The sequence below is a fragment of the Oncorhynchus clarkii genome, chromosome 1 (assembly GCF_045791955.1).
Source record: "Oncorhynchus clarkii lewisi isolate Uvic-CL-2024 chromosome 1, UVic_Ocla_1.0, whole genome shotgun sequence".
Lineage (NCBI taxonomy): Eukaryota > Metazoa > Chordata > Actinopteri > Salmoniformes > Salmonidae > Oncorhynchus > Oncorhynchus clarkii.
Genome location: NC_092147.1, coordinates 63,669,345 through 63,685,048, shown reverse-complemented (window position 1 = coordinate 63,685,048; position 15,704 = coordinate 63,669,345). Strand labels below are relative to the sequence as shown.

Genomic DNA, 15,704 nt, shown 5'->3' with positions numbered 1-15,704 from the left:
TGATAATGCAATTGTGAAAACAACAAGTCATTGCTCTGTAAAAGGTAACTATGTATCGATCTGCTTACTGTTTAGCTTGTATAGAAGGACAATAACAACTTGTATCCAGGCATGATGTCACAGTACATTGAGCAGTGACACTAATTAAAATGAAGTGGTGGACACAGTGCCAGAGTCCCTGACTACAGCCCGCCTCCCCTACACATGACCCTGACCTTGTGGTGCGACACCAAGAGCTTGTGGTGTAAAGTACTTAAGTACTACTTTTTTGGTGGAGGGGGTATCTGTACTCTGTATTTTTTGCCAACTTTTACTTTTACATTCCTGAATAAAATAATGTACTTTTACATTTTTCCTGACACCCAAAAGTACTCTTTATATTTTGACAGGAAAATGGTCCAGTACACACTTCTCAAGAGAAAATCCCTGGTCATCCCTACTGCCTCTTATCTGGCAGAGTCACTAAACATAAATGCTGCGTTTGTCACAACTTCCACCGAAGTTGTTCCCTTTCCTTGTTCGGGCGGCGTTCGGCGGTCGACGTCACCGGCTTTCTAGCCGATCCAGGCTACCTTCTCCAAAGGAGTCAGGCTATCTTCTAGATATCTAGTACATTTTAGAAATTCCATTTACTTTTGATACTTGAGTATATTTAAAACCAAATACTTTTAGACTTTTACTCAAGTGGTATTCTAATAACCTCCTTCCTTCAGTAAGAGCATTGAAGATGGGTCGTGGCTGGGTCTTCCAGCATGACAACGACCCGAAACACACAGCCAGGGCAACTAAGGAGTGGCTCCGTAAGAAGCATCTCAAGGTCCGGGAGTGGCCTAGCCAGTCTCCAGACCTGAACCCAATAGAACATCTTTGGAGGGAGCTGAAAGTCCGTATTGCCCAGCGACAGCCCCGAAACCTGAAGGATTTGGAGAAGGTCTGTATGGAGGAGTGGCCCAAAATCTCTGCTGCAGTGTGTGCAAACCTGGTCAAGAACTACAGGAAACGTATGATCTCTGTAATTGCAAACAAAGGTTTCTGTACCAAATATTAAGTTCTGCTCTTCTGATGTAGCAAATACTTATGTCATGCAATAAAATGCAAATGAATTACTTAAAAATCATACAATGTGATTTTCTGGATTTTTGTTTTAGATTTCGTCTCTCACAGTTGAAGTGTACCTATGCTAAAAAATTACAGACCTCTACATGCTTTGTAAGTAGGAAAACCTGCTAAATCAGCAGTGTATCAAATACTTGTTCTCCCCACTGTATGTATATATATATATATATATATTCAGTATACACACACACATCCCCCCATGAACCCCTCACAAGTTACATCACAGAGTTGGTTTAATGTTTTAAAGACCATGAACTCATTTCTCCAGGGTTCCAATCAGGCCCATCCATATTAACCTCGAACCTACCATCACCTTTGATTCGGAACAAGTCCACAGGGACCCAGGGGGAGCGAGAGGGCATGTCACCAACCACCACCCAGCTGATTCTACAAATGTTTGGGAACCACTATAATAGATGGGATAGAGATGGAAAAACATAATGGTGTGACTGTGCCCACATTGTGGCCATTAATCGCTTTGGTTTGCAATAACATAATTGCAGGATTATAAATTAAACAATACTTAACCAGAACATCATTTGTCACACCGAGTTCCTTTAAAATACGGAGACAAACATTTGTCACAAAGTTCATAAACGCCTCATATGGTGCATTTTCACACCGAAACACACTCACAGATCCCAGCTTATCTGGTTCTTGTGACAGATTTAAGCCTTTGCGCCGTCTCCTTCCGATTGACATAATCTGCACTGAGAGTAAAATCCTGTTGCAGGAAAAGACTGAATACACATGTTCCAGATTAGGTAGAGAAAAGCCTGGGAGGTGACATTGAATCTGCTCACAAGATCACACGTCACATCTACAACTAAAGCTCTGTGAACAGAATGAAATGAAAGAGAATAGAGAAGACATTTGTTGCTCTTTCTGCTTTCATTTACAGTATGTCACCAACCCAAAGGGTCTAACAGAGGACTATTAGAGACAACAGGCAGCATTTATGTTCCTTGTCAGGTTTCAGGTATGACTCGGATGCAGACAGTGTCAAAGAAACAAAAGTTTATTTCTAGTACAGGGACAGGCAAACAACAGGACAAAGGCAGGCAGAGGTCAGTAATCCAGAGAGGGTGCAAAACGTCCAGGACAGCAGGCAGTCTCAGGGTCAGGGCAGTCAGGGGTCAATAATCCAGTGAGGTGGGGCAAGGTATAGAATGACAGGCTCAGGGCAAGCAGAACGGTCAAAACCGGGAAGGACTAGAAAACAGGTGCAAGAACAGATAGGAGCAGGGGAACAAACGCTGGTAGGTTTCACGAAACAAAACAAATTGGCAATAGACAAACAGAGAATACAGGTATACAGGTACACAGGAGATAATGGGGAAGATGGGCGACACCTGGAGGGGGTGTAGACAAGCACAAAGACAGGTGAAACAAATCAGGGTGTGACATTCATAAGGAAATTATCTCAATGTTTTCTATAGGAAGCAATGGTGGAAAGAGTACCCAATTGTCATACTTGAGTAAAAGTAAAGATACCTTAATAGAAAATGACTCAAGTACAAGTGAAAGTCACCCAGTAAAATACTACATGAGTAAAAGTCTAATTTGGTTTTAAATATACTTAAGCATCCAAAGTAAATGTAATTGCTAAAATATACTTAAAAGTAAAAGTATAACTTATTACAAATATTAAGCAGATGGCACCATTTTCCTGTTTTTTTTTACTCACGAATAGCCAGGGGCACACTCCAACACTCAGACATAATTTACAAATTAAGCATGCATGTTTAGTGATCAGAGCCAGTAGGGATGACCAGGGATGTTCTCTTGATAAGAGCGTGATTTTGACCTTTTTCCTGTCCTGCTAAGCATTCAAAATGTAACAAATACTTTTGAGAGTCAGGGAAAATGTGTCAGGGAAAATGTGTGGAGTAAAAAGTGCATTATTTTCTTTAGGAATGCAGTGAAGTAAAAGTAAAAGTTGGCAAAAATATAAACAGTAAAGTAAAGTACAGATACCATAGAAAACGACTTAAGTAGTACTTTCAAGTATTTTTTACTTAAGTACTTTACACCACTGCTAGGAAGAAGAAACTTCATTAGACCTTTGACTGTCAGTGAAAGAGACTGAGAAAGGTGACTTGAGGTAGAGAGATAGATTCTGTTACATTCTCAATGGTTATTCAAATCCTCCTCAGCCTAAGAGTTTCCATCTTCCCCCTGCCTTGTGGTTCCTGTGGGACAGGGACAGAGACAGAGACAGGTGGCCAGTGGGAGACAGGAGAGCAGCCAAGCATATTAAATCGGGCTATCAGATACTCCCATCCACACTACCAACGCAATTAGCCCTGAGAATCCACAGTAAGCTGACAGCCACTGACTGCTGCACACCTGGTCAAGTCTGTTATCACACATCAGATCCCCCACACAAACTCACCTGCACAAACACACGTATGTCTATAAAAAACTAGGAATTTCTATTGATGAAAACTTTATTTCATGTGATGTTGGAGCTCCAGTCTGCCCACACTAGTCTCCGCTCAACTCCATCGCAAATCGTGGAGTTGAGTAGAGTCAACTAACTCGAACATGGCTGTTTAACCTCTGCACTCATGTCTGACCTATTATCTCATCTAGCGTATTTTATTTTTATTTTAGCCTTATTTTACCAGGTAAGTTGACTGACAACACATTCTCATTTAGAGCAATGACCTGGGGAGTAGTTACAGGGGAGAGGAGGGGGGATGAATGAGTCAATTGTAAACTGGGGATTATTAGGTGACCATGATGGTTCAAGGGCCAGATTGGGAATTTAACCAGGACACCTGGGTTAACACCCCTACTCTTACAATAAGTGCCATGGGACCTTTAGTGACCACAGAGAGAGTCAGGACACCCATTTAACATCCCATCTGAAAGACGGCACGCTACACAGGGCAATGCCAATCATCGGCCTGGGGCAGTGGGATATTTTTTTAGACTTGAGGAAAGAGTGGCCCTCCAACACCACTTCCAGCAGCATCTGGTCTCCCATCCGGGGACCGACCAGGACCAACTCTGCTTAGCTTCAGAAGCAAGCCAACACGGGGATGCAGGGTGGTATGCTGCATCTAGAATCCACGGAGTTAATTCGGAAAGTATTCAGACCCCTTGACTTCTTCCACATTTTATTGCGCTGCAGCATTATTCTCCTCATCAATCTACACACAATAACCCATAATGACAAAGCGAAAACAGGTTTTTAGAAATGTTTGTAAATGTATTCAAAATAAAAAACAGAAATACCTTATTTACATAAGTATTCAGACTCTTTGCTTGACACTTTGAAATTGAGCTCAGGTGCATCCTGTTTCCATTGATCATCCTTGAGATGTTTCTACAACTTGATTGGAGTCCACCTGTGGTAAATTCAATTGATTGGACATTATTTGGAAAGGTACACACTTGTCTATATAAGGTCCCATAGTTGACAGTGCATGTCAGAGCAAGAATTTTCCAGAAGGACAACCACCTCTGCATCACTCTACCAATCACAATCAGGCCTGAATGCCAAGCGTCACAGCTGGAGGAAACCTGACACCATCCCTACGGTGAAGCATGATGGTGGCAGCATCATGCTGGGGGGATGTTTTTCAGCGGCACGAACTGGGAGACTAGTCAGTATTGAGGAAAAGATGAATGGAGCAAAGTACAGAGAGATCCTTGATGAAAACCTGCTCCAGGGCAGTCAGAACCTCAGACTGGGGCGAAGGTTCATCTTTCAACAGGACAACGACCCTAAGCACACAGCCTAAACATCGCATGAGTGGCTTCGGGACAAGTCTCTGAATGTCCTTGAGTGGCCCAGCCAGAGCCCGGACTTGAACCAGATCGAACATCTCCGGAGAGACCTGAAAATAGCTGTGCAGCGACGCTCCTCATCCAACCTGACAGAGCTTGAGAGGATCTTCAGAGAAGAATGGGAGAAACATCCCAAATAAAGGTGTGCCAAACTTTTAGTGTCATACCCAAGAAGACTGTAAGGCTTCTTACTGTAAGGCTGTAAGGCTTCTTCGAGGCTGTAATCGCTGTCAAAGGTGCTTCAACAAAGTACTGAGTGATACTTCAGTTTTTTATTTGTAATACATTTGCAAAAATATCTAAAAACCTGTTTTTGCTTTGTCAACATGGGATATTGTGTGTAGATTGATAAGGGGGGAAAACAATTTAATACATTTTAGAATAAGGCTATAAATTAACAAAATGTGGAATACTTTCCGAATGCACTGTGTATGTGTGTGTGTGTGTGTATATATATATATATATATCAATTTTTTTTTTTTTTGGGGGGGGGGGGGGGCAAACTCAATATACTGTAAAATGACAAAAAAAATCTAAATTGTGTAGAACTGATAATGGACCTACATTCATAAAGTTTCCAGCTCGCTAATAATCACCGAAATGAAAGCTAGACAGTCAGGGAGCATAGAAAATTCAAAAAATGATGGATAGACAATTTTTTGCCAATTTGGACATTTAAGACTAACTGGGTCTGATGGGATAGCAGAGCTGCTCTTTTCTGTCCATATATATGTAGTTCTTTTGGGTGGGATCAAAGAGGGAGGGCGTGGTTAGATCAAGACATTTCTCTGCTTAAATGTGGCTTTAAATGTAATTTTAAATGTGCTCTAGGGCATTGGTTCCCAACCTTTTTTGGTTACTGTACCACCAACTGAATTTTGCTCTGCCCGGAGTACCCCTGAAGTACCCCCTCATGTGCATTTTACCCATAGGCCCATGGTCTCATGAGTCTTCTCAAGTACCCCTGTGGATAGACCAAGTACCCGTAGGGGTCCTAGTACCCCTGGTTGGGAACCACATGATTTTATTTTAAACTAACTTTAGAAGGATAAAAGAGAACTAAGAAATTAGATAAGATAGTAGATGACTATAAAGTCAATAATATTAGATGAATAGGGAGGGGTGGTCGAGAGGACATGGACCGGATTGGGGTAACGTTTAGAGCAGGTATTCCCAAACTGGGGTACCCTCAGGGGTACGCGCAATGCCGTCAGGGGTACGTCAAATAAAAATGTGATTCACATTAAAACATAATTCACATATTCATATTTTTTCAATGTTTTTTTCTTCACGTTTTCAAACAGTACATTTATATTTTCCAACAGGACTTCTCGCCTGAGTAGCCTCGTTTCACTGCCAAAAAATGAAATTAAACCGTCTAGTGTTCAACAAAATAACAATGTCATGTACAGGTAGCCTAGTCAAATAATTAACATCCAATCACATTAATCGTTACTCTCTCACGGGAAACCTTCACTCTTGCACAGACATTTAGAAACGAAACATGACAATTAGAAAAATAAGCCACAGGATTTTTTTGAGCGAGAATAAAGACGACTTTTGAGTAGTAAGACATGTATAAAAGCAACAGATACCATTAATAAGAAGGGGCTAGAAGTCTCTTAAATGGTGAGCTACCGAGTGGCTAGGACAAGCAAGCCCCATACCATTGTGGAGGACTTAATTATTCCTGCTGCCGCGGCTATGGCTGGGACAATGCTGGGGGGAAAATACCAAAAAACTATACAGACAATATCTTCATCAAACACTGTTTCAGGATGCATCAGTGACATGGCAGGAGATGTTTTGAAACAATTACTGCTTCGCTTACAAGCCAGTGAATTCTATGCATTACAGCTGGATGAGTCAACAGACATGGCGGGCCTGTCACAGCTCCTGGTATATGTCCGTTACATTTATGGGGGGGTCAATTAAGGAAAACATCCTCTTCTGCAAACCACTGGAAACCAGGACAACATGAAAGGATATTTTGAAAGTACTGGACAACTTTGTGACATCAAATGGACTTTGATGGTCAAGATGTGTTGGTATCTGTACTGATGGCGCAAAAGCCATGACAGGGAGACGTAGTGGAGTGGTAACGCGTGTGCAAGCAGTTGCTCCCAATGCCACTTGGGTACACTGCAGCATCCACCGAGAGGCTCTTGCTGCCAAGGGAATGCCTGACAGTTTGAAAGACATTTTGGACACTACAGTGAAAATGGTTAACTTTGTTAAAGCAGGGCCCTTGAACGCTCATGTATTTTCTGCATTATGCAGAAATGGGCAGCAACCATGTAACGCTTTTACAACATACAAAAAGAAGTGCGCTGGTTATCAAGGCGCGAAGTATTGACACGTTTTTTCACTTGTCTGACCGCTTGCATAATGACGAGCTTCTCTCGCCTGAATGATCTGAATCTAGGATTACAGGGACTCTCCGCAACTATATTCAATGTGCGGGACAAAATTCTGGCTATGATTAAGAAGTTGGAGCTCTTTTCTGTCTGCATTAACAAGGACAACACGCAGGTCTTTCCATCATTGTATGATTTTTTTTGTGTGCAAATTAACTCAAGTTTACGGACAATGTCAAATGTGATATAGCGAAGCACCTGAGTAAGCTTGTTGCGCAATTACGCAAGTACTTTCTCGAAACGGATGACACAAACAACTGGATTCGTTATCCCTTTCATGCCCTGCCTCCAGTCCACTTACGATACCTGAACAAGAGAGCCTCATTGAAATTGCAACAAGCTGTCACGGTCGTCCTCCTCTTCATCTGAAGAGGAGAGGCGAAATACGCGGCGTGGTAAGTGTCCATGGTCAATCTTTAATAAAGAAAGTAGTGAACACAAAACCAGTAAACAAAATAACAACCGTGACGCTAATCATATGGCCTGTGCTGAAACAAGCCATCAACATAGACAATCACCCACAAACAAACAGTGCAACCCAGGCTACCTAAATATGATTTTCAATCAGAGACAACTAATGACACCTGCCTCTGATTGAGAACCATACTAGGCCGAAAACATAGAAATGCCCCAAAACATAGAAAAACAAACATAGACTGCCCACCCAACTCACGCCCTGACCATACTAAATAAATACAAAACAACGGAAATAAAGGTCAGAACGTGACACAAACGGTTCTGTGAAAATTTAATTTAATCAGAAGTCGCTCCCAGATTTCTGGATAGGGCTGCACTCAGAGCTTCTTGCCTTGGCAAATCGCGCTGTTAAGACACTGATTCCCTTTGCAAACACGTACCTATCTGAGAGTGGATTCTCGGCCCTCACTAGCATAAACTAAGTACAGGCACAGACTGTGTGTGGAAAATGATTTAAGACTGAGACTCTCTCCAATACAACCCAACATTGAGTTATGTTCATCCTTTCAAGCACACCCTTCTCATTAACCTGAGGTGAGTTATTGTCACGCCCTGACCGTAGAGAGCCTTTTAATGTCTCTATTTGGTTTGGTCAGGGTGTGATTTGGGGGGGGGCATTCTATGTTTCATTTTCTATGATATGATGTTTCTATGTTTTGGCAGGGTATGGTTCTCAATCAGGGACAGCTGTCTATCGTTGTCTCTGATTGGGAACCATACTTAGGTAGCCTCCTTTCTTTGTGGGAAGTTAACGTTGTTAGATGGCACATAGCCTTAAGCGGCACGGTTTGTTTTGGTATTGTTTATTGTTTTGTTGGTGACATCTACTATTAAAAGTATGTACGTTCACCACGCTGCACATTGGTCCTCTTCTTTTAACGGCTGTGACAGTTATTCACAATTTTTGATGAACAAATAAGGTTTTATATGTAAGATGGCTAAATAAAGAGAAATTATTGATTATTACTATTTGTGCCCTAGTCCTATAAGAGCTCTTTGTCACTTCCCACGAGCCGGGTTGTGAGAAATTCACACCCATTCTTATGTTTAATAAATGTATCATATAGTGTGTGTGGCAGGCTTACAATGATGGCAAAAAACAACATTTGAGAGTGCGCTGACCCTGGTGCTAGAGGGGGTACGCAGCTGGAGGTTGAATGTTTGAAGGGGTACGGGACTATAAAAAGTTTGGGAACCACTGGTTTAGAGGATAAGAACCCGTATTAGGGTAAGGGTAGAAAATAGGGGGAAGGGTTAGTTATATTCATTATCATACAGTTTAGTGCTAAAGGGATAAATAGCATGTTTAAGATAGTTGTTGTAGGCCCTAAATAAATGTAAAGTAGGGAAATTAAAGATAGGTAGTAGCCTATCTAAAATATAAGTTAAGTGAAAACTAAATCAAATATAAAGAGGAAAAGATGGTCATGTGTGGTTGGAGTCAGTTCTGTTTGGCTTGGTGGGGCTATATTAGAGAGAGGGGTTTGTGTTGGTTGAAATTTTGGCAGTGAGGAAATATAACACATTTTCAGTGCAGCCCTCGTTAAAGACCTGATGCGGCATCCTAGGGCAACACGAGTTTGACACCCCTGATCTAGAATCTCTTTCCCAACATGTTTCACTGAATTGGAGATGCAATAAAATATAATAAAATGTGTTGATTCTGAAAGCTGTGGCACTACCTTTTTTGAAAACGGTCCCCACCAGAAAAAGTGGATCATGGAGTCTGTGCAATGTATACTATAATGAGCAGCTCTCTGAAACGGAATGTATGTCACTTCCATCTACAGCCTTATGTATGATATTCAATCTACGAGATCATTCCTACACTACAGACTGCTACGTCTTCTATGCTGTGCCTGTGGCAATTCCATGTCTGTGTGGACTACAATGCAGCCGCAGACCAAATCCAAGCAGTGACGCATTGCAGGTACAAACCCACCAATCAGAGCTAGCTATTTCATCCAACTACGTCTTGTACTTTTTCACTGACTAGCAGAAAGTATACATGCGCACTTAGCTAGTTCAGTATGCTACAGGCACTTTTTTGTTTAGATATTGGGATATAAATTAATGTCGGGGAAATATTTACAGAGTCGAGGTCATTTTACATTTCATATCATTTTTGAATGCTAATAAATGCGTGATTTTACTAATTGAGAAAATGACGAGAAACGAAGTTGGCGGAGGGATAGCACATGGGGGAGGAGTTAAAGAACAACCGTTAAAGGCGCGTCAAACTGTCTGCCAGACAGTGCGTTCGGCGAGGTTGCAAAGTTAGCGACCAAAAAATTGTTTTCTATATCCCGCTGTTACTCGGTATATCGCAATGGTAAGTGAAGCAAATCACGTTATTTCTCGTTTATGTTTCAGCGTTTATCCTTACGTATTTTTCTTGACAAATGAGTGGTTGCTTGACAGCCATACTGCGTTTGAATGGCCAAACCTTGTTTTGTCGCCGCGGAAATTAATTCATAGGTACCGGCATTGTCGTGAGTCAGTTACTAAAGAAATCTAATCTCTTAGTATTATACGAACTGGTAGTCACTGCAATGTTGATTGTTATATTAGCCAGCTAACTGGTTAGAAAAGACTTAACGTTAGCAAAGATTACCGCCAATTTGCTGTAGCTAGGTAACGCTTTCATTTACAATGTAATCAACCTTGTAGGCATCAAAACGAGAGCGACCTGGCTAGGTCAAATAGGGGTACCTGGCTAACATGTTAACTACTTGAGATGTTAGCTACAGTAACTAGATAACTTTAACAGTTACTGCAACTAGCTAGCTAACGTCATATGGATCACGGCCGATAGAAAAGCTAACTTTACGTAGCTAAAGTAACGTTAGCTAATGTTTCCGTGAACCTTAGTCTTGGCGATGCTCTCGTAAGTCAGCAAAAATGTGACTATTTTACTTAGTTTCCAGGAGTGTTTTATAGCTAGTTAACTATTAACCCAGCCACTCAAGGGTTGAAGTATAGATCATGCTCAAGTTAATCTATGGTTGAAGGTTGCTTCTCGCATTGGGTAACAAGCTGGAAAGGAAATGTTAGTTAATTACGTTCTAGCTTCATAGCTAGCAGTAGCTATATGCATTTTTTGAATGTTGGCTAATGTGACTATACATAACTGCAGCATAACTTCGTAGATGGCCAGAGCTAACGTTAAGGTTGATTCAGTAGTCAACTAGTCTTAGCTACTTCACATGTGGCCCAGCTTTAAATTCCCTCTCCTTTCCCCCCCAGGCTGATCAGCTAACAGAGGAGCAGATTGCCGGTAAGACAGCATTGTATTCATCTGGTCCCTACCCTGACACGTGGCCCACTGTGGCTCCCCCCACCTACCCGGCATTGGATTTATATTTTTGCCTTTTAAGGCTTTCGTTGGACAAGCTGGTCATAAAACAAGAATTAGACAGGCCTTAAACCCCAGTCTACAGGACTCACCCATGGAACGTGACACACTTTGCATTTTTATGGTTTTCTAGTCACAAATGATGTAATCAGAAAGTGATCATAAGGTCCCATGCCTTGATCAACTGCCAGACTGTGCTGGCGGCAGCCTTTGACATGGGTGTGTCCTCTCGCTGTTGAATGGAATGCGGCTAGCTAGTTAATGACAGAAATGCTGACAATCGTGCCTCTTCCGCCAGTAAAAATAAAGTCTTGCCATAAATGCCGGTATCGAGGAACTTAAACTGGTGTGGTCTTCTGAGATTTCCCTGTAGTGGCTCTCCCCTCCAGGACAGTGATGAATCATGGGGAAGTCATGCCTCGGTTGTAGTGGTTTTCACTTCACTAGCCACTTAAGTTGACATGACACCTGTTTTGGTTTTCAGCTTTCACAAAATGCTGACGGATTTATTTCATAGTGGTGTAAAAAGAAGCACATTTTACTGCTAACTGCTTAGACCCAAAATAAGGCTGTAGAAACGGACTGTTAGTCAACCTTTCCCTCTTCCCCTGATACTATGCATGCATACAAGTACTACGCGTTTTTCATTAAGAGCTTAATGGAAACGTGCTGGCTATTGTTTTACAGTCAAGGCTATTATTGAGCATGCAATTTGTAAATTTCAAACATTGCCAAAATGCAACTCGTGGAACCCTTGTCTAAACTGTGACTAATGCCAGCAGTTACAGATGAGTCTACTGAAGAGGTGTAATCTAATAGCAACTATGATTTTTTAATGACTAGGAAAGTTGCTATGAAAACCAATAACATGCTGGTTAGTGGCATGAGGAAGTCTGTATAAAATTGTTTCTATGGCTGGGTTTTCACATGGAAGCCTGTGCATTTGACTAGGTGGGTTGCTTTACGAGTTGACATTGAGAAGTAAAAATGGTTCCTTTATAATCGTGGCCACAAGTTAACACGTGATAGCATTTTAAGTTATTTGTTGTGCAATGACTGGGCTTACAAAAGCAGATTTCACCCCAGTAGGCTTTTTGAGGAGCTACTAGGGCTGTTGGACAAATCATTGGCTATTCCTCTTCAAACTAGGCTCTGTTTGCGTGTGGACTAACAAATACACACGTGCCAATTTAATGCCACAATTATGAAAAATAACCTATAGGCTGATAAGCATGGCTGGTCAAATGTATTTTTCAGTGGTTAACCACTAACATCCCTATTGGTGTAAGCTTTCAAAGTCTAAATCCTGGTTCATGGTGTTTGCTGAGGACATGCTGCCTATCTAGAGCATCATTTGAAAATTGTCATTTGTAGGCAAGTGTCCCCTGACATACTGTTTTGTACAGTGTATTTCAAAGGTCTTCGCTAACTTTTAGGCTTATTTTTCTGTTTGGTATAGTGTAGGCAATTAAGGTGTTTTTGTTTGTAGACCCATAAGGGTTTCTTGAGTGGCAGAAAGTATTTATTACCCAGTACCCCTGCAACAAAGGAATTTCCTTTATCACAAAGTACTTTCAACTGCAGGCCACGTCTTGGTTTTCACAACTGACAAGCTGCTGCATGCCGCAACTGCTCAACAAAGCTCCTGGCAAACAGCTTGTCATTCATTCTGCTTCCTATCCTGCCTTTGCTGTTTGTTCATGCCGTCGGTCCTTTGTGTGTAAACAAACGGAGCACCCAAACGCTTATGGTAATGCAGCTAGCTGGTTTGTCATCTGGAACATGAGTGACGTATTACGTTTTGGGTGTTGAGCTGACAGGGTTCAGGGTGGGGTGTATTGATGCAGAGTTTTCGAGGAGTTGATATTTATTCAGAACAAATTCTCTCTCCCCCCCCCCCCCCCCCCCAATGTATTTGTTTCCTGTGTCACGTCTTCCTCTTGAACTGCCAACAGGGGACCTCACTGTTTGTTTCACTCTCTCTGCAGAGTTCAAAGAGGCTTTCTCGCTCTTTGATAAGGATGGCGACGGCACCATCACCACCAAAGAGCTGGGAACCGTGATGCGCTCTCTGGGCCAGAACCCCACAGAGGCTGAGCTGCAGGACATGATCAACGAGGTGGACGCTGATGGTGAGGAGCCAGCTCTGACGCAACACCTCTTATGGCACTACACACAAGATATTCTTTAAGCCCGTTTGTTCCCTCTCCAGGTAATGGAACGATAGACTTCCCAGAGTTCCTGACCATGATGGCGAGAAAGATGAAGGACACAGACAGCGAGGAGGAGATCAGAGAAGCGTTCCGTGTCTTTGACAAGGTAACACTCCCATCTGCCTTCGTCCTGACAACGTTTGGGTTAGTGCTCTTCAACCAACGTGTGCTCTGCTCTAGGATGGGAACGGTTACATAAGTGCTGCTGAGCTGCGCCATGTGATGACAAACCTCGGGGAGAAGCTGACCGATGAGGAAGTTGACGAGATGATCCGAGAAGCAGACATTGATGGAGATGGCCAGGTCAATTATGAAGGTTGGTACAAAATATGAATTAAACGGATGGAAGAACCCACTTTTGGACATAGAAAGAGTAACATTGGCTCTTTATTTCTCTCCCTTGCAGAGTTCGTACAAATGATGACGGCGAAGTGAAGGCCTTGTACAGATGTTGTATAAATAACTTGCCTTTTTTTTCTGTGGAATCTATCTGTAAAATCTTAATATCCCCCCTCCCTGCTGTCCAAAGGAACTGCATGTAAACTGCATAGGCTCCGAGTCCCCATGTCCCTTTCTTTTGCTGTCCTCGTGTTTTGGAGTGACGGTGTGGTTGTACAAACGGGTGCCTGTCGCAGCCCCAGGGGTTGGCGAGCGCTTAGAATCGTCACGTCGGCTCCGTTCTGGACGCGTGGCAACATTGGTGACCTGTCACTTGGGGCAGCTATGTTGCCATGGAAATGGCCTAGAGGAGTAACACTGCATGGACTACGGACAAAGTGTATATGGAAATCTCTCAGCATTGCACTACTGCAAAGAATTTAAAAAAACTACACAGGTGTATCTTGTAGGTACACTTAAACTCTTTTTGTATCTGCTGTTCTTTACCAGAAAATTACTTTGTTTTAATCTTACTATGCTTTTTAATGTTTTACTCACTACTTTTTTATGGCCTTTGGCCATGCTTCAAATAATCCATTCCAAGTTGTATATTTTTGTTTTCCAATAAAATTTACAATTTACCCAGATTTGAAAATTGTCTTTTCTCAACTGTAATGGCTTGTTGACGTTGTGTAATAGTGATCTTTTGTATGAAGGAAAGCTGTTTGTTTTGATAAACATTAATTTTTGCATAGGCCTTGATATTTACTAAAGTGATCAGGTAAATTCCATGAGCAGAATGTCTCAGCCAATGCCTCTTAACATTCAGCTAAGCTCTGATCAAATTTGTAGTCCTTTAAAAATAAATTGACTTGATGGATCAAAGGATTATATTTCTAATATTAGTTTATCAATTTACTGTCCAGGTCTTTTGCTAACTGGTGTCATCTGATCATATTGGCTTGGTACGAGGCAGAAGTTGACTGCCTCGTGTCTTTGGCACAAGTCTTCATCACGAGATGCTTGAATCGCAGGTATGCATGTTGGCAGTAAGGCTGTAATTGGAACAGCGCTCATTTGTTAAATGTTGAATTTGTTAATTTGCAGAGATGCTAAGTTTGAAGATGAAATAAAGCTATTGTGTAACTCACCTGTGCTTCTTGATCCTCTGTACAGTTAGTCACCATGCAGGGTGACCAGAAGTTCTAGTTATTAACGGTCAATCAGGAATTACCATACAGCACTTTGACGAGTGGGCCTGGAAAGGTGGCTCTTTGCCAGCAAGGCAATAGGATTACTCACAATAACGTACTTTTGAGCACCCCAAGTATTATGATCGTGTGTACTTCACAAAGTGCACAAAAATGCATTTGACACCTGTGTTTCTCACCTTGAGGCTAGTTAGTATATGGTGAGAACAGTTCTAAAAATGATCAACTTGTTTTTCCTTCTCAGTAAGGTGTTGAATGTGTGACTTGTTATACAGTTTAATGAGATGCAAATCTGCAGATGGTCTTGACAGATTTCACAAGATTAAACATTGGATCAAAAGTCTTACATTGTGCCGACCCAGAAGATTTGATCTTGCTCTCCGAGGCCAAAGTGAGTTAAGTCTAATCAGGTCAATACCCCCAAGGCTGTGGGCAAATGAAGGCTCCTCAGAGGAAGGTGAGGATTCAGTGAATTTCATAAATGAGAAACATTAAAGTTAACCTTTTTAGATAATACTATACCAAATATAATTGTCACCAAATAATTTAAACACTTTTGAAATAAAGGTCTACATTAGCCTCAGCAGCACTCTGTAGGGTAGCACCATGGTGTAGCTAGAGGACAGTTAGCTTCCGTTCTCCTCTGGTTACATTGACTTCAATACGAAACCTAGGAGGCTCATGGTTCTCACCCCCTTCCATAGACTTACATAGTAATTATGACAACTTCGGGAGGATG

At 41.8% G+C, this 15,704-nt stretch overlaps 1 protein-coding gene across 1 annotated transcript; it reads left to right on the top strand.

Annotated features, from left to right (window-relative positions):
• The first annotated feature begins 9,812 nt into the window (after positions 1 to 9,812).
• Positions 9,813 to 14,904, top strand: LOC139410373 (calmodulin 2a (phosphorylase kinase, delta)). Its single transcript, XM_071155795.1, has 6 exons — positions 9,813 to 10,140; positions 11,055 to 11,085; positions 13,152 to 13,295; positions 13,376 to 13,482; positions 13,557 to 13,692; positions 13,783 to 14,904. Exons 1-6 carry the CDS (start codon positions 10,138 to 10,140, stop codon positions 13,809 to 13,811), a joined length of 450 nt encoding a protein of 149 aa, XP_071011896.1. The 5' UTR covers positions 9,813 to 10,137; the 3' UTR covers positions 13,812 to 14,904.
• Positions 14,905 to 15,704: the final 800 nt, after the last annotated feature.

Excerpts from the sequence above, each read along its gene's own strand:
- LOC139410373 (XM_071155795.1), top strand. Across the intron at positions 13,296-13,375 it reads CAACGAGGTGGACGCTGATG|GTAATGGAACGATAGACTTC; the intron begins GTGAGGAGCCAG and ends TTCCCTCTCCAG. Across the intron at positions 13,483-13,556 it reads CGTTCCGTGTCTTTGACAAG|GATGGGAACGGTTACATAAG; the intron begins GTAACACTCCCA and ends GCTCTGCTCTAG.